General features: G+C 39.6%; 1 protein-coding gene across 6 annotated transcripts in view; it reads left to right on the top strand.

Annotated features, from left to right (window-relative positions):
* ASAP2 (ArfGAP with SH3 domain, ankyrin repeat and PH domain 2) overlaps positions 1–22,546 on the top strand; it is a 2,005,955-nt gene that overhangs the window by 1,050,793 nt on the left and 932,616 nt on the right. For all 6 annotated transcript variants that reach the window (XM_044079125.1, XM_044079114.1, XM_044079099.1 and 3 more), the window contains exon 8: positions 16,810–16,885. In XM_044079125.1, coding sequence (XP_043935060.1) covers positions 16,810–16,885 — 76 coding nt within the window. The remainder of the gene's footprint in view (positions 1–16,809; positions 16,886–22,546) is intronic.

Raw genomic sequence — 22,546 nt, 5'->3', positions numbered from 1 at the left:
AAATATAAGCACTCTCAAAGGTTAAGTACTTTTAAAAAGGATCAGCCACGATAAAAGTTTTAAATATATTTAATAATAAATAGTAAAAGTACATGAACATACTGAATATATATTTACAGTAAACCACAGAGTTCAAATCATAGAAAATATTGAAATCAACATTGATGGACAGACTTATACAAAGAAAACCAGTATCTAAACTAAGCTTCACTATATTCCTGACTGAATCTAAGAGAATTTACTGTTCTCTAATAACTCACTTGCACAAGGCAAGATGAAATACATGAGCAGTCTTTCTAGTCAGGCTTCCCAAACAGAATACTCAATACTCTGACATTTCTCTTTGTAATATCTAAATATAATTTCCAAGAGGGCTGGCAGAATGACCTCATCTGGTCACATGACTCGAGGTTCTCACAGTATTCACCTTTGAAGCTGAGACAGGAATTGAGCGTAGATGACTGCAACACACATCCAAATGTTTATGGCAGTTTCTGAGGCCTCCCCTCTTTCCACTGAGCTAATGAACAAAGGCTCTGTCCCAGACCCAGTGTCTCCAGTCCTCCTCCTCAGCACTCTGGTGTGCCTTTTAATGATTCAACAGCTCATGTATATTTCCCTTATTTTTTTAAAGTACGCTGGCTGGTTAACCGTTGCTGTGCCAGTGTCCCCTTTTAAAACCTATATATTTAATTAATTTACTGTAATACATGTATTTTTTTTTTCATTTCAGCAGGGTGCACTGTTGAAACATTCAACACAAGCAAACCTCACAAATACATTTTCAGCACAAGCATCTGTACAAATCAGTTTGTTATACAAATGACATAATTATTTACAAAATTCCAGCTAATTATTTACAAAATTCCAGCTAGCTGTGCTGGCACAAGTCATACATCCACTGCCCTACTTCACCTGGCATGGCTGGCAGTACCTCCTGTTGTCACATTTATATACAAAATTTTAAGTAATGACAAGTAATTTTGTTCTTTGCCAGTTGGTGTTGCTATGTGTATATGAACTGCTTTTTATGTCTGAATCTCAAAATGAAGAACATTGACATTTGTGCTGTAATGTTGACCTGGTTTAAAGTAGCAGAAAGCACCATATCTTTCAGCCCCGAAACATGGACCGAAGGTCCAAAGGTGGTGGTGTCTCCATATTCATAAAGGATATGCACACCTCCAGACTACTAGCCCAGCATAACGCATCTGAAATATTTCAGGTGCAACTAACATTGGGTAAGATGGCGATCAGGTCATAGCCTACTATAGGTCCCCAGCCATGTCCCTAGACTCTCACTACACATTCCTAAGCACCCTGGAGTCTGTCAAGGTTGATCCCAATACTCTCTTACTAGGAGACTTCAACTACCCCTCCATCAACTTGGGAAACCTATTCAAGCACCAATACACTGGCCCAACGCTTCCTGGAATTTATCAATTCCAGTGCCCTGCACCAGCTCATTCTGACCCCCCACTAGAGGAAGCAACATCCTTGACCTGGTTATTATTAACATGGTTGACCATTGCTGTACACCAGTAGTCAATCCCTACCTGGTCAGATCCGAATATAAACTAATCACCATGGAAATCTACATCTCACCCACACCCCCCACAAAGGTAACCATCTTGAAAAACTTCTCCAAAGCTGACTTTGGACTTCTAAAAACAGAGTTGGCTAACTTCACACCACCCATGCCAATGGAAAATAGCTGCATGACTGCCAAATCATACACCAATGCACTGTACGAACATGTACATAAATGCAGGGAACTAGCCATAACCAAAAGAACCAAGACGCTCTCCTCCAAAAAAAGGAAGCTAATCTGGTGGTCCTCTGCCATTAATAAATTCTACAACAGAAGAAAGAAATTGTTGCAGAAAAAAGGTGAAGTCCCAAGACTGGAAAAACTCCCTTATTAGCCTCAAAAAAGTTGAGATCACTCTTCAAATCCTCTAAAGCCAGCTATGAAGGCAGAATTGCTTCAGACGCTAAAACAATCACAAAGCCTTCTATAGCTATATCAAGAACTTCCATGGCAAAACCCAGATATGCTCTGAGATACTGCACAATGGTACCTCCTATACTGAGCCAACAGATATTGCCAGCATACTGGCTGACATATTTAGTGCCAACTTTACCTCCCCCTCAAAGGACCAATCACAATGCCAGAAGAATGCCAGGCACCCAGCATTACTGTAGCACAGGTTAAAGCTGCATTGTTCAATGCCAAGAATACAGATTCCATGGGACCCAGTAATATCCCTGGCTGTGTTCTACATAAACTACAAAGCGAACTAGCACCACATCTCTGTGCCCTGTTCAGTCATAGCCTCACCTCAGGCTTTTCCCATACTGAATGACACACTGCTAAAGTCAGCCCTCTCCATAAAGTGATAGCTACTACAGACCCTAGGAATTATTGCCCCATTAGCCTGATGAGTCTGATATGTAAAGCTATGGAGCACATCATCATGGACCTGATTAACAAAGATATAGGAAATCTCCAAACTCTAGACCTTATGCAATATGGCTTTATGAAAGGGAGATCTTGCCTGCTCAACCTGGTTGACTTCTTTGAGTCAGTCACCAGGGCTGCAGATGAAGGTAAGGCACTGCATACAGCCTACCTCGATCTGGCCAAGGCCTTTGATACCATTTTTCACTTGGGAATTACTGATAAACTCACCAAACTAGGCATCAACTCCTATTTCACTAGGTGGGTTGCAAATTGAACACTCAGTGTGAAAGTATCGGACTCCAAGTCAGACTGCCAACCAGTCACGAGTGGAGTCCCACAGGAATCGGTCCTGGGTCTCTCCTGTTTGTCATCAATTTCTCAGAATTCCAGGCCAACACAAAGGGACTCTGGCTGACCAAGTTCACAGACGACTGCAAGCTGGGAGCAATTATTAACTCCCCAAGTGATGCAGACATCCTACAGAAAAGCCTCACTGAGACCAATGACTGGTGTCAAAACCATGGCCTTAAGCTTAACGCCAAAAAATGCATCATCATCCCCTTTGGTAAAAACTCTGTTCCCACTAATTACCACATCGATGGGAGCCCACTGAACACTGAAGGTGCTATAAGGGATCTGGGGCCATAGGTTGACAGTAACCTCTCCCTCGACCACCACTTTGCCACTGTAGTCAGAAAGTCCTTCTCTGTGGCACATCTCATTACCAAGGGTTTTGCATCTAAGAAGAAAGAGGTCATCGTCTCTCTCTACGCTTCCCTCATTAGAACAATCATCAAGTATAATGCCCCATTTGGCATGTACCTCACTAGACACCTGCAACAGCTGGAGAGGCCACAGAAGTACCTCACAAAGAGGATCCTAGGCATTAAACACTTGTCCTGCACAGGCAGACTCAAAAGACTCCAGCTATTCTCTGTCTCGTATTGCCTACTTAGAGGCGATCTCTGCTTGACTTACAAAGCCATGTGTGACCCAGCTCTGTTAGAAATGCTACATCTAAAGAAATCCCAGTCCCTCTGCACCACATGCTCCAGAGACCTCAACTTCATTACCACAATCAACAGAACATGATGGAGGGACGGGTTCCTCACCCAGAGACTGCCCATGCTCTGGAATAGACTTCCCATACCTGTCAAGCAGAGCACCTTGCTGACCCTCTTCAAGAGAAATCTTGATGTGTGGATGGTTAATAGAAAGTTTACCCCAGGGATCACGCCAGTGGCTGTACTTGATAGCAGCACTGGGAGCTAACGTCGGGAGGCTTGATGCCAGAGAACTTCTATGGGCTAGGCTTGTAAAGGCTCCAGGGCCATTAGCCTTTTATACACCTTTGAACCTATATAATATTTTGTTTTGCCACTTAGTCAGATTTTTGTATGTGTGCATAAATACTTTTTTTTAATTATTTTATATTTATTGGTTGTGTGTTTAGCGATTATCTATTGATTCTACTAATTTTTCACTGTTTATGGACTGAATTTTATTTGAAAAAATTCAAATTTCCTTCCAGAAAAGTTACATAAGTTGATGATGTCATAGAGTATAATTTAAATGAAAATTCCACTTCATCGTACAGTTTAACAACTCCTAGGTTGTTTTTCTCCCCACACTATGGTTCCAGTATGATATAGGTACCAGAATCCTGCTTGTACTTTATGAAACTTTCATTTCCTTGCCTGGAATCAAAGGAAGAGTAAGACTACCCACTTTTTACACTTAACTTCTTACATAATTTACAGAGGAATTTGTCTACACCTATATGACATACCACAGATGCAGAGAAATTTGTAGTCTGATACTGCTGACAATCTTATGTGGGTAATTAGTCCTGCTGATGTCAGGAGGTTAGCCCTTGCTGTGAAAAAGAGGTGTGAAACTATTTTTCACATTCAGAGAGGAAGAAAAGTTATACTGATTCACAGCTGTTTCCAATGTAGTCATGCCTTTCATAGCAAAATAGAGCAATTAGATCAGTCAGTAAAGGCAGTTGTCAGCCCTTTCGACAAATTTACATAAGCAGCATCAGAGTATTGAAATGCTAAGCTTTACATTTTGAATGTTTATTGCTTATACTACTTTACATTTTAAGATGACTTAAATATAGCATGAAAATGTCTGTGACATTTAGAGAAAAGTCATAAAATATTTTTTCTTGTAATTGTTGTAAAGTAACAGCCCATTTACCAGAGTGTAGGGGGGAGGGGACTGTCAATTCATCTTGGACTACAGTAAGATACTTCGAACAAAGGTCTGAAGTTTAGCCATTTTTTTTGGTTGCAGCTGTATAACTCCTTATTATACTGTAAAACAAGCTGTGAGACTCACACAAATACGGCCATTCAAGAAATGAAATAAGCAGTCCTGTTACAGAATGTGTATATGATAACAGTGACTGACACTAATCCTGTTATATGGTAATGGCATGGGAATACACAACTACTTCTTTATGTCTAGTGTGACTCATATAAAGCAGAATTGAAATTGATTATGGGAATGTGAAATGCTTGAAGAAAAAGAAGATCACATTGGTATGTCAAGCCCCATTGGCAGCCATTTTGCAAAAAAAAAAACTTTCTAAGAGGCAATGAGAGTAATTTTGAGGTGTTAGAATAGCTCAGAAAAAATTAAGAGAGTGAAAAAAAATATTTTTTTTTAGTTCTAAGGTGGAGTTATCCTCTAACACCGAAGAAGCTCCTCCTTGAGGAGGGAAACCTGGTTTGTGTTTTCTGTTCCATGGAGCATGCTTTGTATATTAAAAAAGTTAATTGCAACTTTTATTTGGGTGCTTTGTATTTTTTGTGTTGATTTATAGTATATATGTGAAGTTAATAAAGGTATTTAAAAAAATGCAGACTTGGTTTCAAGGTTTGCTTTCAGCATTTGCTAATAAATAATGGGCTACACTTTTCTGTGGAAAATTAATTTCTCGGAACTGATACTAAAAGAAGAAGAAAGACAACTCTACTGGTACTATTTACTGTGGGATCACAGCTGAAGACATCCTCCCCATCTGATTGTTTTTAAGCCATGTATTGTTTAGATTCAGCCTTGCTCTGTGTTGCTTAACTACATTTGGCACAGTTTCACTGTCTACACTACTTCTCATTCCACCCATCCCCAAGTCATTTCATTTAGCTTTTCTCTATATTCATAGGTTGCTACTGTGCAAATTGTCATTAGGACCACAAAGAGATTAGACTAATTCATTGATTTACATCCTGTTTGTTATAACTTCCATAGTGCACTGTATCTACCCTTGTCAGTCTTCCTCTCTATGCAGCTAGCCTCAGCAAATTCCTTCAAATAATCTCTGTTTTCCCATAACCTCTTAAAATGTCCTCTTTTATACTCATCTTAGTTATGGCCATATTCTAATTACTTCCCCTATAGTATTTGTGCAAAGGTTCAATGCCTACAACTGCAAATGCAAGCAGCATGCTACAAAACCATCCATCAGAACACTGGAGTACAGGTCACTGTCATTAACTAAAATTCTACACATCACATACCACCCCCCCCCCCCAGAGAAAAAATCCCTTCCCTTGACTGCCAGAATCCATGTAATTTGTCAATTAACCTTACATTTAAAGCTTCCTATAAAAGTAAGAAACTTAAATTCCACAAATCCATTTTCAAGCTTATATGGAAACATAGAAACTTACACTAGTTCACTGTTACAAGGCATTACTCTCACAGTTACCCTCAATCCATCTCTAGCCTTCTGTTTTCTTAATGATGCCCCTGCACTGGCACAGTAATCAAGGAGCCTCAGTCCTCACCACTGACAACAGTGAGGGATGTACACAATGGGAGGATGGCAGGTACACACACACACACACACACACACACACACACACACACACACACACAGTAAAATACAATTTCCCTTAAGATGCACAAAGATCACAGTCAGTCTGGGGCTGGTTTCTCCCTCTCTCTCTCTCCAGATCCCCAATAAGACTCCCCACTGTCACAGCTATAGGGTTGAGATCTCAGCCGAGTGGTCAAGCCAAAACCTTCAGCACCCTCTGTGTCCAACCAGTGCTTCATGTCCCTGCCCAAGTAGCTGACGCACACACACTTTGGGATTTGATTTATATACAAAAACACACACATGCACAGATGCACATGCACACACACACACACACACACACACACACACACACACACACACACACACACACGCACACACACCTGGGGAATGCTGGCACAGGTTTACTATCTATGCCCCCTTCTGCCCAGACTATAAGGTAGTTATCACTGCCACCGACCCCTCTTTATCAGCTAATTAAGGCCCTTACATAGGGTGACCAAAACCTACTGTGTAATGTTACTATTAGCCAAATGGTAAGTGCGACCAAGAGCAAGGCTGTTTAGGAGTGGCCTGTACAGTGTCACCAAATACATATGCAAGTACTCTAAGAGATTAAATATGTCTCACAAATATCAGCCACAAAGATGGGTTCAAATATATTTAATAATAATAATAAAAGAACAAGAGAATACTCAATCAACACAGTAACTACAGAGTTCAAAAATCACAGGAAATATTTTAAAACAACATTGCAGGACAGTCTCAAATAAATAAAGAAAACATGTAAAGTAATCTTTACTATATTCTTATGTATATCTAAGAGAGATACTATGCCCTATGTCTTACTTACAGACAACACTCAGGCAGAAGTGCTGATGATAGATGTTTCCAGATCAAAGGCAAAATACAAAATGTACAGTCTTTCTCTGAGAGAGTTCTTAAATTACATCACTCTTTGTTCCCTGCCTTCAGTTCCCAGGCTAACCGATACCAACAGAATTTTAACATATCTGTGTGAAAAGTACATACCTCTCAGAAGTTTGCAAAACTTGGGTGTCGTAAAACAGTAAAATGCTTTTACATTTGAAACCTGGTAATTATTTCTGTTTCAAGACCATACAAAACCCCCTAGCTCTAGACATTGTATCTGCTTGCTGCATTGAAACTGAGAGATAAGTTATCAGATAACACACTAGTAAAACACTTTAATTTCAACTTATTTTCTTGAAGTTTTGCAAGTTAAATCTGTATGTTACAACTTCTACTATTAAAACATACATTTGCATAGGCATATAGTTTATATACATCTCTGTACTTTTCCTGTAGGGTACACTGTGGTTACATTCTTGAAGCTCGCTACTGTACAAACCCTGTTCAACACACACTTCTGCACCAGTAGTTTAATATACACACAACATATCTCTCACATTTTTAAGACTGAATCATGTTGATATTTACAAATGACAAATGGTTATTTATAAAATTCCAGATAGCTGGACTGGCAGTGTCACAGTATAACTAACCTAGGTAATGCTTTTCTTAATTTACACCCACCTGATATTGTGGCCATGACCAAATCCTTGGTCAAAGAATGAATCATAGACCTTCATCTTTTTTCTTTGATAATGTTATATTTTATGCATGCCCAGGTTTAAATGCTGTTGGTGTAACCATTGCCGTCTACAAGTGTGGCAAATGTATATTCAGAGTACAACACAAAATGGATCATTAAAGTTACTCCCACAGACAAACAGTTTACTCTACAACTCATAGTTGCCTACTTATCAACCCTTTCAGTAAATAACCTAATTCTATACATTTTAAATGCAGGGTCTTCATACAGTTATCTAATAATCATGGGAGACATGAGTATTAATTTTTTAAGCCCACCCAAGAACAACTCAATGAATTTTTGAATAATCAAGGCCTAATTCAAATGGCACAGGAGCATGCCATCCAGTAGTCACTTCTGCACTTAGTTTATTGGCCAAGTCTGTTATCACTAACATCTTTCTTTACTCACCATCCTGGCCATAGGGATTATTCCTCAGTGTCATTTTCTTTCATCAGTTTAAAACATAACCTCCTTTTACATTGTCTGTCCTGCAGCCATTGACTGCTGACCTATTTCTTCATAGGTTCATTATTAATTACTAGACTTGTGATACAGGAGACCATTGAAGAGACTAGCTCATTTTCCTGATTGCATCAAAGCATTGAATGGCTAAGTGACTTATACAAAGTCACACATCAGACAAATGAAAACTATGGGAATCAAACCCTGTACTACAGGAAGCAGCTTGATCTGATGTTGTATTTTTTGTCTGTTCTGCAACAATTGGGTCTTCAGATCCGACTTTGGTCACTTTTCCAGCCTTCGGGTCCATGGCTCAGACTCGTTCCCTTACAATCATCCCCCTCCAACCACCATATTACCTCAGATATCATTTGCCACTCTTAGTATTCAGACATGGTTGATGTGTGCCAGGTGTTGGAGATAAGTAAAGTCTAAACATTTTTACAGTTGATATATATATATATATATATATATATATATATATATATGCATATACATAAATGCATGTATATATATATATAAATATATATATATATATATATATATATATATATATATATATATACATATATATATATATATAATATATATATATATATATATACATATACATACATTTGTGTATATATATATATATATATATATATATATATATATAAAATATATGTTTATATGGATATATATTTCTTCTGGGTTCCTCTTCCTTCACTGGCTCCTCTTGACTCCATGATATTGTTTATAATAAAAAAAGAAAAAAATGCTTTTCTATTTCTATTGGGTAGGCCTCATGCCTTTTTTCATTTCCTCTTGTTTTACCTCATACTCAGGTTATGAGAATTTCTTTTACTATTGTTGGTACTTGTTAGCACATTTAGAGATTATAATATTACCATTGTTGGTGTCCTACACTGATACTTTGCTAATTTTTACTTTTTTCTCCTTAGTGGTATAGTGTGTTGTGAATTATGGGTGATAAAAGTGATAAACCTACCGGTTTCAAAAAATATAGGTCCTGATAAAATTCCTATTTCTGACACTCATTTTGAGTAAGTGTACTGTTTTGGAGCTAGTCATTTAGATTCTGGATGTAACATTTGCTCTGCTTTCAATCACACAGCCTTAATGGAGCATAGAAATAAGTTGGTGCTGAAGGGTCTTCTTCCTTCTTCTACAACTTCTACTTCTGGAGTGTCCCCATCGACTAAGAAATTTGTGGACAAGCCTAAAGAGGATAGGCGGGAAAAATCTAAGACTAAGGACCAAAGAAAGAGATCCCCAATCTCTCTCCTTCTTTGGCTCTGCCTCCCAAGATTCAAAAGCCATCAGATCTGACCACCCCACTGGATCCATCTCTTTCAGCTGCCAAGACTCCTCCTTGATGAGAACCTAGGTTCCATGCAGAGCCAATCCCGTTCAGACTCTATTCACCTTTTCTTCAAGAGACTCCTTAGAAGGCCTCCAGACCCCTGTTATCCTCTTCCTTCTACAGGTCTACCAGAAGCCTTTCCAAAGCAGATGTGTACAGGATGAAGAGGAAGTTCCTTAGAACCCAGATTCAGTTGGGAGTTATTCCAGCTCCGGCTCTGACTGGACCTGTGAGCTTCACACCAGCCCAGATCCCTTTAGCTGCTCCTACTTTGATCTGTGTCCTCGTTTCAGAGTTTTTGGACCAGAGACTCCTGGTATTGCCTGTGTTGGATCTGAAGTTACGGTCTTCATTGTCTCTGGCATCATCTCTGTCCCAACCAGAGCCTATGCTGTAGACGCTGGAAGGGTCTCAGAGGTGTAGCTTCAGTGCTGGATACGTAGATAGGAGTTTGAGTCTGAGACTTTCAGAACCATACCATCCCCTCGGAGCCTCAACATTGGATAGTTCACTCCTACCTCTGCTTCAAGACAGGAGTGGAGGGATTCCCTTTACCTCTCTAGTCAGTAACTTCAGCTCCTGTGAGAATGGTCTTGGGATCCTCCTCGGCTTCTGCCTTTGAGGTGGAGAGCCCCTTTTCTACTTCAGGAAATAGGGCATCCTCGTTTGTGTCTGTTCCTACTCCTCAACCATCTGCACTGGGTCCTGACTTTACTTATTCCATCCCATTGGGACAGCAGGTCCAAACTGTTCTTGAGTCAGCCTTCATTCAGGATTCCCCTCAGAATTCTGAGTCTTTCTTGGATCATCCCCTCCGTGGAAACTCCTTAGAAACATGCATGCAAAAGGTGGTACATTGCCTCTCTACAGGAGTCATTAAGAGAAGACACAAACTTCAATGAAGGGGAGGAGTCCCCCATATCACCTCTTGAGGATGTCTCATTCAGAAAAAATTCTTGAGTTTTTGAGGCAGAAAAGTGGTTGGTCTTCTGAAGCCCTTTCCTAGGAAGAGTCCATGTTCCTTGAGGCATTTGGTACCGGCTCAGCTAGTGGATGAAGTGACACATCTCATTTTTCATTGGGCTTAGAAGGAACCAGATGTGTCAGAGTCAGTTCCCAAAAGACTTGAGAAGTACCTAGTGGCACCTCGTAACTGTGCCCATTGGAACAAGGCTTCCCTGGTTGATGCTGTGGTGATGATGGTAACCACTAAAAAGGAACTCGCTGAGGAGAGTACAACTATTCATCCCCCTAACAGAGTCTAGGGACTTGGACAGATACAGGAAGCAAGTTTATGCATCAGAAACCTTTGACTTATGGTTGCTGAACTATTTGGCCCACCTTACCAGATTCCAGAGGGACTAGATTAAGGAACTTTAGAAAGTCTCAATCCATGTCTGTGTCTGCTGAGGATAAGAAAATGTTGTCTTTACAACTGGCCATCCTGCAGTCTGTTTTGAATGCCTCCATGCATCTAATCTCCCACCCAACAGAGGGTGTTTCTAGAGTGACAGATTAAGGTGTTATGGTTTGTCAACTTGCCTAGATCAGCATATGCGGTTTTGTGAAGCCTTTCAAGATGTTTATAAATGCTCCCTTTTGGTGGATCAACCCTTTTCAGACAAAAGATTAAGAAAATGATGTCCAGGAGTGAACAAGGTGGGAAAACACTGTCTGCCGTGGGAATAGGGTTTTCTACCCCTAAAGGATCTTTTACAGGAATCAGAAAGAGGGAAAGAAAATGTGGTTCAAAGAATCCCAGAGCCTTTACCAGAGCTCCTTCAGAGACAGATTTTTCCAGGGCAGAAGTGAACTCTAACAGTCATCACCCCAGAGGCAAGGGAGGCCTGCAGAACCAAAGCTTTAGGGGTCCCTTCTCCAAGTAATCTTACCAGTGCTCCTGAAGTGTTCCCCGATTGATGCACTGTACAGGCACCCAGAAGGTGCTTATCTCTTCACCTGGAGGCCTGGATGTCCATCACCAGAGATGTCTGGGTGCAGAGGAATATTATCAGAGGCTACTACATTCTATTTTCCCATCCTCCACCCCAAGTAATACAAAAGTTACCCAATGTGCCACCGTATCAAAGAAAAGACACAGCCTTAGAAATAAAAACACTGCTAACAAAAATGGTCATCCTGGAGGTCCCACCAGACCAGCAAGGGTTCGGAACTTATTTGAGATTCTTTTTGGTGCCAAATAAGGACAGAGACTTCAAGCAATTGTGGACCTAAGACCTTTGAACCTTTTCTTCAAACACTTGAACTTCTGAATGGTTACAGTTCAATTCATTCTTTCACTGTTGTGGAAGAATGATTGGATGTGCTTAGTCATCCTCCAGGATGTAAACTATCACATAGAAATGGACAAGCAATCCAGGACATTTCTTGACTTCCAGCAGTGAGCCAGTCATTTTAATTTCAGAGCCCTGCACTTTGGATTCACCACAAACCACACCCCGGGTGTTCAACAAATGCATGGCAATGGTGGCAGCTCACTTGGGACTGGTAGGATTCTGGGTGTTTCCTTACCTCAATGACTGGCCCACTGAGCATCTTCTTATTCATGCCAGGGACTACTTGCTTCATCTTTTCATCCATCTGGGCATCACAGTCAATTACAAATCCAGGACTTGTGTGGGACAAAGGTGAAACGTACTGTAATTGACCATGATGCCGTGATGATAGATGCAAAGATAGCAAGGCTGCCACAGTCAAGACTCTTTGTCCTGTAAAATCAAGATCTGGCTGTTATGTCTTAACTACCCCCCCCCCCCAACAGCTTAATTTTATAACTCCAGTAGCAAGATTTCTTATGAGAATAGTCCAGTGGACATTAGTATTAGCAATACAGTGGTCAATAAGATGACAGCCCATGAGTTTTCCCATAATTATCACCAATATGTGCAAGAAACATATAGCATGGTGGGTTCAAGCACCAGAGGTACAAAAGGTCCATTCTTTTATCTAACCTTTACCAAAGGTCATGGTGAACATGGACACTACCCAGCAAGGGTAGAGACACCACCTGACAGTTCATGTTTTCTTCTCAAGTTATACATGTTCTCAAATCTTCCCAGAAGGCTTCCACCAGGAGGATATAAAAATGTAAATGGAAAAGGTTTTCTGTGTGGGCCAAGGAGAGACATTTTTACCTTTTTCATCAGTCTTGGATTTTGTGGACTCAATTTTCCACAGTGGAGTGAGTTATTCTGTTGCCAAGATTCAACTAACAGCTATTTCAAATTTCCATATTGGAAAAAAGCATTTCTCATTGGTGTCTCTCTGATTATGTAAAGCCTTTTATAAGGGTACCTTCATCCTTAGACGTCTGGTTAAGGATTGCACTCCTGCTTGGGGTCTTAACACTGCTATTACAGGCTTTGACAACAGTATCCCTTTGAACCAGCAGCCAAAGTGGACCTAAAATTCTTGTCGTGGAAGAGCATTTTTCTAGTCGCAATTTCTTCAGCCAAATGAGTAGCTGAACTCCAGGCTGTGTCTTCTCAACTTCTATGTCTCATTTTTCACAAGGTCAGAGTTTCCCTATGAACCAATCCCTCTTTCTTACCAAAGGTTGTATCAGAGGCAGTACTTAACCAAACAATTAATTAATTTGTCTGATTCCTTTCCAAAAGTCACTAATAAGGTAGAATAAATGTTGCACTTGTTGGATGTACATAGACAACTAAGACTTTATCTCCATAGAACATAAACTCTCAGAAATTCTGATCAGCTTTTTGTTTCATTTTGAAGTCTAAATTGGGCAAGCTGATTTCAACAGTAACTTATCCAAGTGGCCTACTGTTTGTATTTCTTATGTTTACAAGGATAAAAGTTTCATCTTACCGAGGCTCCCCCAAGGCTAATTCAACAAGATCTATTTCTACTTCTGCCTTCTTATCCAGAACTTCACTAGATGATAGTTTTGTTGCAGCTACCTGGTCCAGTGCTCATGCCTTTACTGATCATTACAATTTGGATTTTTTTCTAGGGATAGGGCAGATTTTGGCTTTACCATTCTCTGGAATATCACTGCATGATATCCATCCTGGCTTTCAAGCTGCTGGGGACTCTGTCCCAATCATTCAGGAATGGACACAATAGACATCAGATAAAATAGCTGTGTATCCCCATAATGATGCATCTGTGTTGACTGTTTTCATCCTTTCTCAGCATCTCTCCTTCATTCCTCCTTCCATGTCATGGAAAATGTGTATTATAAACTTCTAGTTTAATTTCTCCAAGTCTTTGGGTTTCTAATACCATTATGAGAATGGACCCTATTCCTAAGTCGAAGTATGATTAAAGTTTATGAAATTCGTATTGTTTCAGTCTTTGATGTTTGCCAAAAGTACTCTTCACAGCACCACATTGTGCCCAGATTTGACTCCTTCTGCAATTCATGTGCAGTTACATGTATTGGTAACATATCTAAATATGACTGTGAATACTTTTTAATGAGACCCATTGCTTCTAGTACTATTGGAACTGTTGTCTCTGCCTGCAAATCCTGGTATTTTATGACTTTGTGTCTCTCTGTACATAAGGTACTGTAATTACTGTGTGTAGTAGTTTGAATGATCAATGCTACTTTTGTCTTCTTTTCATGGGCTATACTATATTTGGTTTTCTCACATCTGTTTCTTGAACTGTTGGTCATGGGTGATCTCAAGTGATATAAATGTCATAATTTTCTATAATGCTTTGTAGCTCATGTTTCCATTGCTTTGGAGATACTTCAATATTATAATGTTTGCACAATGCCTGATGCAACAGTCTTGCCACATTATTATGCCTTTCATTAAACAGGCCTTCTGCTATTAGTGTATCACACCCAGGAACAAGATATGCAACTCTTTCCAATTCCGTTTTACAAAACCTGCATTTGTCTATTTCTCCAACATGCTCAGTAGACTTTGTAAACCATCGTGTATATAGTCCACTATCCTGTGCTGCCAATATTAACATTTTGTCTTTTGGTTTAAATTTACCTCTCCTTATCCATTCCTCCATTAGGTCCTGGTTAGCATGAGCCTTTTCTGTAATTGCAAATACACTTTCCACATTTATTGCCTTCTCATCTGATCCTTCACCTTATATTCATATTATTTCTTTTGTTTTTGGCACATTTACTTGCTGCCTGATTTTTGTCTACTTCTAGTTTGATTTCTATTCCTACTACTAGCGTGACATGTATATACCTAGAGATATTTTTCCCCTTCCTCTGCTTCAGACTTTGCTATTTTCTGGTTGTTCCTTACAGCTCCTGCACTTGTACTCTCTTTTTAGTATGGATACTATGTGATTAGTCCTTAGTAATTTGGAACTAGGACAAATTCATTCTGAGGTAGTGTGGGGTTTGGAAGGGATTATGGGTAAAGGGATTATCCTAAGTCTGAAAAAGCAGCCAAAATTGGATCTGAGGTCAGATCAGAAGACTCAGTTTTTGAGGAAGGATGAAAACAAACAACACAGATGCATCGTTATGGTGAGTACATAAGTTTTGTTTCGTAGCACATAGCCTTAATCATTTGCACTGAGTTCAAAAAATAAGGTAACGGCATACCCAGGCTTCAATATTAGGACCCTGATCAAACTGTGAATATTCTTACTAACTTACTTTTTGGTCTATGCAACACACTTTTTCTATTGTAACCAGGCTATTAAAGACCAGCTGTCAAAGAGTTAAAGAGCACTTGCTGTAAAACACTAACCTATTTGTTTCACTTGCCTGCAATTATCAGTTTAAGTTTCTGAATCTGTCGATCTAGCTCTGTGCCCTTAGACATTATTGTGTTGCTGTCTGCCTGCTTACAGTTAGCATTCTTTACTGTCTTTTTCAAAAGGAAATTATGGATAAAAGAAAACAGGAAAAGTGTCTGTGGGAAATCTTTGCTGGACTTTTCCCCAGTTTCTTTTTCTGCTTTTGTTGACCGGTCACTAATTCATATGCCGCCTTCTGTTACTTGTAGTTCTTCTTTTTTTGTTGTCCGTTCATCATGTGCTCATTCAGGATCATTGTATATTTTAACCTTAACATGTTCCATTCTAAATTTCACAATTTTTTATTTAATACTTGGACTGATGGACCCATATTTTGCCTCTCCCTTAATTTTTTTTTTGAGAGGTTAGTCAGCATTGACACTTCACAATAATGCATTTTAAAGAGTTTCTGAAAAGTTTACCAATTTCAATAGTACTGTGATCAGTGGGGCAGCTTAGTCCACCCATCCAGTATTTTTCCAGACTACCTAGAAATCACAGTGTTGATCCGGTAGTCCAGATAGCACCATAAAAACTATGGTATTCTCTCTATTTGCACATACAGAATGCCGGAGTTTGTAAAAATGCAGAGTCAGATGAACTTTTTAATTGAAAAGCATTACTAACACAATGCATTGAAAACCTAGGATTTTCTAACAAAGGGGAAAAAACAAAAGAAGGCATTCCACTCCACAAATGGTTTATGTGGTGACATTATAAAATGGGTGGGGAAGTTGGTGGGGTGAGTAGGGAATGGGTGGATAGAGCAGAGTTGTGGATAGTTCAAGGGGTGTGGTTTGTGGTCAAGTTCCACCACATAGAAAGTTTTCATCCCTAGGAGAGATGCAGTGTCCTGTATGTTCCTTCAATTATATAATAAGTTTCACTTCAGGGAGAGCCTGATGGTTGTTTAAAAATGTTTTCACAGTTTGTATTAAACATTTTGAATCATATCTTCAGATTGTCCTCTAATAACAATAACAGCATTTCTTCAGGAGCATGCCTCCATATCCATAATATTCTCTTTTTTAGCATGTCTAGTTTAATTTGTTTTCCATATCAGACATTTGATTTTTAAGTATCATTTAATAAGACATTTTTAACTGAACTATATATACAATTATTTATTTATTGTTGTTTTAATATAATAAATTGCATGATTATATAGCATTCATCTCTGGGTATATTACAGTTGTATTTCTTTGATGGTGGTCTTGTGGCACTGTTATTGTAATGTAGCATTCATGTAGTAAATAAAGTGAAATGTACATCTCACTGTATGTTTTGCATGTCTGGTACAGTTTCTTTCAGGATGGGCTGAAGGCAGTAGAAAATCTCAAACCCTCAATAGAAAAACTTGCTACAGATTTGCACACGGTAAGCACATGTTAATTGATATGCTTTTGGATAATCACCTACTGTTTTAAAATTGTAGCTTTTTAGTTTGTTGTATTGTGTGCTGAACTGCTATATATAGTTGTGATACACCACTTAATGCTGTTTGTAAGTTTCCCAGTAGCCAGCAGCATCAGGTTTACAGCTGTGTAAGTATGTGCTGTTACTGAGTATTATTTTACATATTTATTTGTGTGTTTCTATGCCTTGGTGGTATGAGTCTGTGTACATGTGAGTTCTAGGTAGATACATTCTCCATACTTTAAATGCATTTGCTGGATGCATAGTTTGTGGTCCATTTTAAATTACCCTTCATAAAACATGATTCCTTTGCACTTCATCATCCTATCCAATTATCCGACAAATTGACTATTGCAGTTTATAAATAAAGATACCAGGATATGTATGGATGGAATAGACTGCCCATACATGTCAAGCAGAGCGCCTCCTTGGCCCTCTTCAAAAGGAACCTTGACGATTGGATGGGAGATAGGAAATTCACCCTGGGGATCACTTCAGTCACCCTGTTAGGCAGGGGTCCAGGGAAGTAAATATTGTGGGAAAATAATATAAAAAAAAAACAATTTTCCTAATTTTGGAAAAGTAGTTATTCATTAAGGTTTATGGCATTTCTTGGATGGTATTTTCATCCACTCTTAAGTCAATAAGGAAGGGTTAAAGGATTATAGATATGTGGTAGAAAAGTAAATTACTTCAAAAAAAATCTGAATTATTTTAATGAAATATTTAAAAAAGGTTAATGAATAAATAGCATATTTTAAAAACAAGGGGGGTGATGAAAGTGAAAGGAAACAGGAGACAAAAGTGAAAGTTACCACACTCCGGTTGCAGTATAGTTTTGCCATTGAAAGCTCATACTGCAGGGTTTAAAAGAGCTTGTTGTCTGTTGAAAGAGAGAAGTGTTTCAAGTACCCATCACTGACATGCTTCCAGGAGGAACCCTGTTATTGTTAAAAGATACAGATACACACACACACACACACACACACACACACACACACACACACACACACACACACACACACACACACACAGACACACACACACACACACACACACACACACACACACACACACACACACACACACACACGCACGCACACACACACACACACACACACACACACACACACACACACACACACACAAGTTCATATGTCTGACTTTGAATATGTAAGTGCTGAAAGAGCAAGGAAGTCATGAAACATTATGTTGTTTTCCTTGAACTCCTGTAGAGCTTAAATTATGTACAGAGGATCTTTGTTTTCAGCAGGTGGTTGCCAGTGCATAGGCAGTCAAAGCACCAGTGCAAGTCCAGGCACAAATGCTAAATTATCTCAGGTTTACAAAGAATTAAGCTGCCCAAAGGGTAGTAGTGGCATTATGGACACAAAATCATTCTGTAAAGCCCAATTCATTGAATCTAAGTCACTGAGAACCACTATCAGCTACCGACAAAGCATACTTTTTTAAAAAATTTTCATGGGTTATCCCCCCCATTTCTGTCGTGTGGGGGTGAACCTCCAGCATACACACACACACACACACATATATATATATATATATATATATATATATATATATATATATATATATATATATATATATATATGTATGTACTAACCCATGGTGTCACTACAGTAGGGAAATGAAAATGTCTATGATTGCTGAAAGCAGTTTTAAAAGGTCAAGATTTGAGGAATTGTCACAGAATTATGTGTTTGTCACCTTACCCCAAAGTATCACGGAAGGTTCATTTTAGCACACAAACAAGTCTTCCAGGTTTCCCTTCATTTCTTTAAGATCTTTTTTGGTTACATACCCTGCTTATAAATTTAAAAAAAATCAATGTTTCCTTTGTTTTCTGTCTCTAAGAAAGACTTTTATGTGAAGTAACCAAGTATTCTTGGAGTATGGACAATGATTTAGGTGTTGAGCAGTCCCTGTTTTTTGGTCCCCCATCTTCTATGGCTGCTTCTTTCTTTTATAACAATAAATGAGTGTGTGAAGGAGGTCACATTAATTTATTACGTAAATGAATTTATCAACAAAGCAGTCATGCATTAAGTTGCAAATTCATCAGCTCAGCAGAGTTTTGACCTTATAAACATCCATAGGACTGCTCAAGTAAGAGACACATCTAGTTTCTTCATTAAAACAAAAAAGTTTTTTTTATTCCAGATTCTTCATTATCAAAAAATATGGAGAGTTGGCACCCTGTCGCAGTCTTAAATTATCACAATTAATAGAACATGTTGGAGGGACAGGTTCATAACCCAGAGACTGCCTGTGCTATGGAACAGACTTCCCATACATGTCAAACAGAGCACCTCACTGGTCCTCTTCAAGAGGAATCTTGATGAGTGGATGGGAAATAGAAAATTCACCCCAGGAATCACTCCAGTGGCTTTACTCAACAGTGGCACTTGGAACTAAGGTTGGGTGGCATGATGTCAGGGTATTCCTATGGGCTAGGTTTAGAAAGGCTCCAGGGCCATTAGCCTAGTACACACCTATGAACCTATGAGAACGCTGATGTCTGTCCGGTCACTGAGACATGGTTTAAAGCCTTGCAAAGCACTCCAACAGTGCAAGGTTATAATGCCTTCCACACATTTAGACCAGCTACTACACAGACAGGGACTAAAGGTGAAGGTGTCTCTGTTTACATCAAATATAAATATACTTAAAGGCTGGTCAAACAGGACAATGCACTTGAGCAGTTCCCTGTTTAAGTCACCATATGCAAAATCCAGTACTACTTTCTTGCAAGCTATAGGTCCCCCCTCTATGACCCAGGAAACCTATACCATGTATTTAAACTTATTGGAAACACTCACAATCCAACTCACTGCTATATTCATGAGTGACTTTAATTACCCCACTATTTACTGGGAGTCCTATACAACACCAAATGTAAAAGTGCGAGATTTTTGGCTTTTTTAAAAACAAACTCCCTGGACCAGATAGTCAGTACACCAACCAGCGGTGCAACTATACTTGATCTGGTCCTCACTAGTATGGGAGAGTACTGCACATCCCCTACTGTAATTCCTTCCCTAGGAAGGTCAGACCACAACATGGTCTTTTTTGTAGTAAAATTAAAACCTGGACCCCCAACTAACCCTGGAATATGCAGGAACTACTCTAAGGCTAACCTGTTGCTATAAGTGATAACCTGGCAAAATTACAAGCCCCATAAACCCTGAGAACACTGCTGCCTATGCAGAACTCTTCATAGAAACCCTGTACAAGAATGTTAATAGCTGCATAAAGGTAGCTGTACCCACCATGTAGAAAACTGCAAGGAACCACCACGATAGGTAAAATAATTTATTTTAATAAAAAGAACAAGCGCTTTCACGCACCACCACGGCGCACTTCATCAGGTTACCCACCAGGAAGAAGTACAGCACTAATTCAAAAAAACAAGCCACCCTGGTGGAATCACAGCATCAGTAGACTGTATAACAGAAGGAAGAAAATCATGGCAAAATTTAGGAGGTGAAGCTCCCAGCAGGATAAAAACACTCTCATCAAATTAAACAAACAACTCAGAGGACAAATAAAGTCTACCAAAGCCAAATTTGAGGTAAATTTGGCCTCCCAGGCCAAGGACAACCACAAGGCATTATTTAGCTATGTCCGCAACCTCAAAGGCAATACACAATTGTGTGCAGAGTTCATTGTAAATGGAGCCACACCTGTACTGAGCCAGAATATATAGCAAACCTACTGGCCGATAAATTCAGCTCCAACTTTACCCTTCTGTCCCCCTCAAGCTTCCCTCAGGAAATAAATGCTACAACAGTCAGTGAAAGTCGACACAATAAAAAATAAACTGAAAACTCGGTTCACTGTACTGGGTGTCAGGATTCACAAAAAGCACCAATGTTACATATAGAATGAACACTTCTTTATTTGACAAACAAATTACTTCAAACCAAACCATGTTAAGCACTTTCATGTACTACAAATAGACTTCAAAAGAACACATTCATTAATTTCATGCTGGGTTATGTACAAAAACCCAACCAATCATAACATTTAATTAATCTATCAATTAAATGTCCCCTGCCATAAACAAACTTTACAACAAAAGGAAGAAACTTTTGCAGAAACGAGGAAAATCCCAGGATGCAAAAAACTCCCTTACTAGCCTCAGTAAGAAACTGAGATGCCTCATAAAATCCTCCAAAGCTAGTTACAAAAATAAAATTGCCAAAGATTCCAAAGACAACCACAAAGCATTCTATAACTATGTCAAGAATCTAAATGGCAATGCTGAGATCTGCTCTGAGGTAAAACAGAATGGCATTAAATATACTGATCCGAAGGATATTGCCAATATCCTGGCAGATCGATTCAATGCCAACTTCACCCCACTCTCACCCCCTAAATGGCCCATCTCAATACCGGAAGATTGCCAAATTCCAGTAATAACGGCCACACAGGTACAAAACGCACTCTCTAAAGCCAAGAATACAGCATCCATGGGACATCCCGGGCTGTGTACTACATGAACTACAATATGAACTGGCACCTCACCTAAGTGTCATGTTTAATCCTAGCCTCACCTCAGGTTTCGTGCCCACTGAGTGGCGCAGAGCTACAGTTATCCCAATCCACAAGGGGGGATCCACCTTGGATCCCGGAAACTACCGTCCCATCAGTCTGACAAGCCTTATCTGCAAGGCCATGGAGCGTATTATCATGGAACTTATAAACAAAGACATTGGCAACCTTCAAACACTGGACCCCACCCAGTTTGGGTTTGTGAAGGGCCGATCTTGTCTCCTGAACCTGATTGACTTCTTTGAATCAGTCTCCAGAGCCATGGCTAAGGGTAAGGTGGTCCACACAGCCTATCTAGACCTTGCCAAGGCCTTTGACACCATCCCCCACTCTGGAATCATAGATAAACTTAGTAAGTTGGGCATTAATCCCTATGTCACCCAATGGGTTGTTAAATGGCTTACTGATAGAACCCACACTGTAAAAGTGGCCGACTCCAAATCCAGCTCCAGACAAGTGACAAGTGGAGTACCTCAGGGTTCAGTCCTGGGGCCGCTCTTGTTTGGCATCTACTTCTCTGAAGTACAGGTCAACACTAAGGGACTCTGGCTAACAAAGTTTGCAGATGATTGCAAACTGGGAGCCATTATTGAATCCCCAAATTATGTGGATACTCTACAAAAGGGCCTTACAGAAACAGATGCTTGGTGCCAGAGCCATGGGTTCAAGCTCAATGCCAAGAAATGTATTGTTATCCCCTTTGGGAAAAAACATGTACCCATGAATTACCATATAGGTGGCAGTACACTAAACACAGAAAGTGCGATAAGAGACTTCGGGACACAGGTGGACAGTGGTCTCACCTTCGATAACCACATCGCTACAACAGTCAGGAAATCCTTCTATGTGGCACACCTCATCACGAAGGGCTTTTCATCCAGAAAAAAGGAGGTCATTGTCCCACTGTACTCATCCCTCATTAGACCCATTATAGAATACAATGCCCCATTTGGTATGTACCTCTCAAGACATCTGCAACAACTGGAAAGGCCTCAGAAATACCTCACTAAAAGAATCACAGGCCTAAAGCAGATGCCCTACGCTGAC

Source organism: Protopterus annectens, chromosome 1.part1 (assembly GCF_019279795.1).
Source record: "Protopterus annectens isolate FY-2018-M chromosome 1.part1, PAN1.0, whole genome shotgun sequence".
NCBI lineage: Eukaryota > Metazoa > Chordata > Ceratodontiformes > Protopteridae > Protopterus > Protopterus annectens.
The sequence above is the reverse complement of the archived record's forward strand: the minus strand, read 5'-3'. Positions and strand labels throughout refer to the sequence as shown.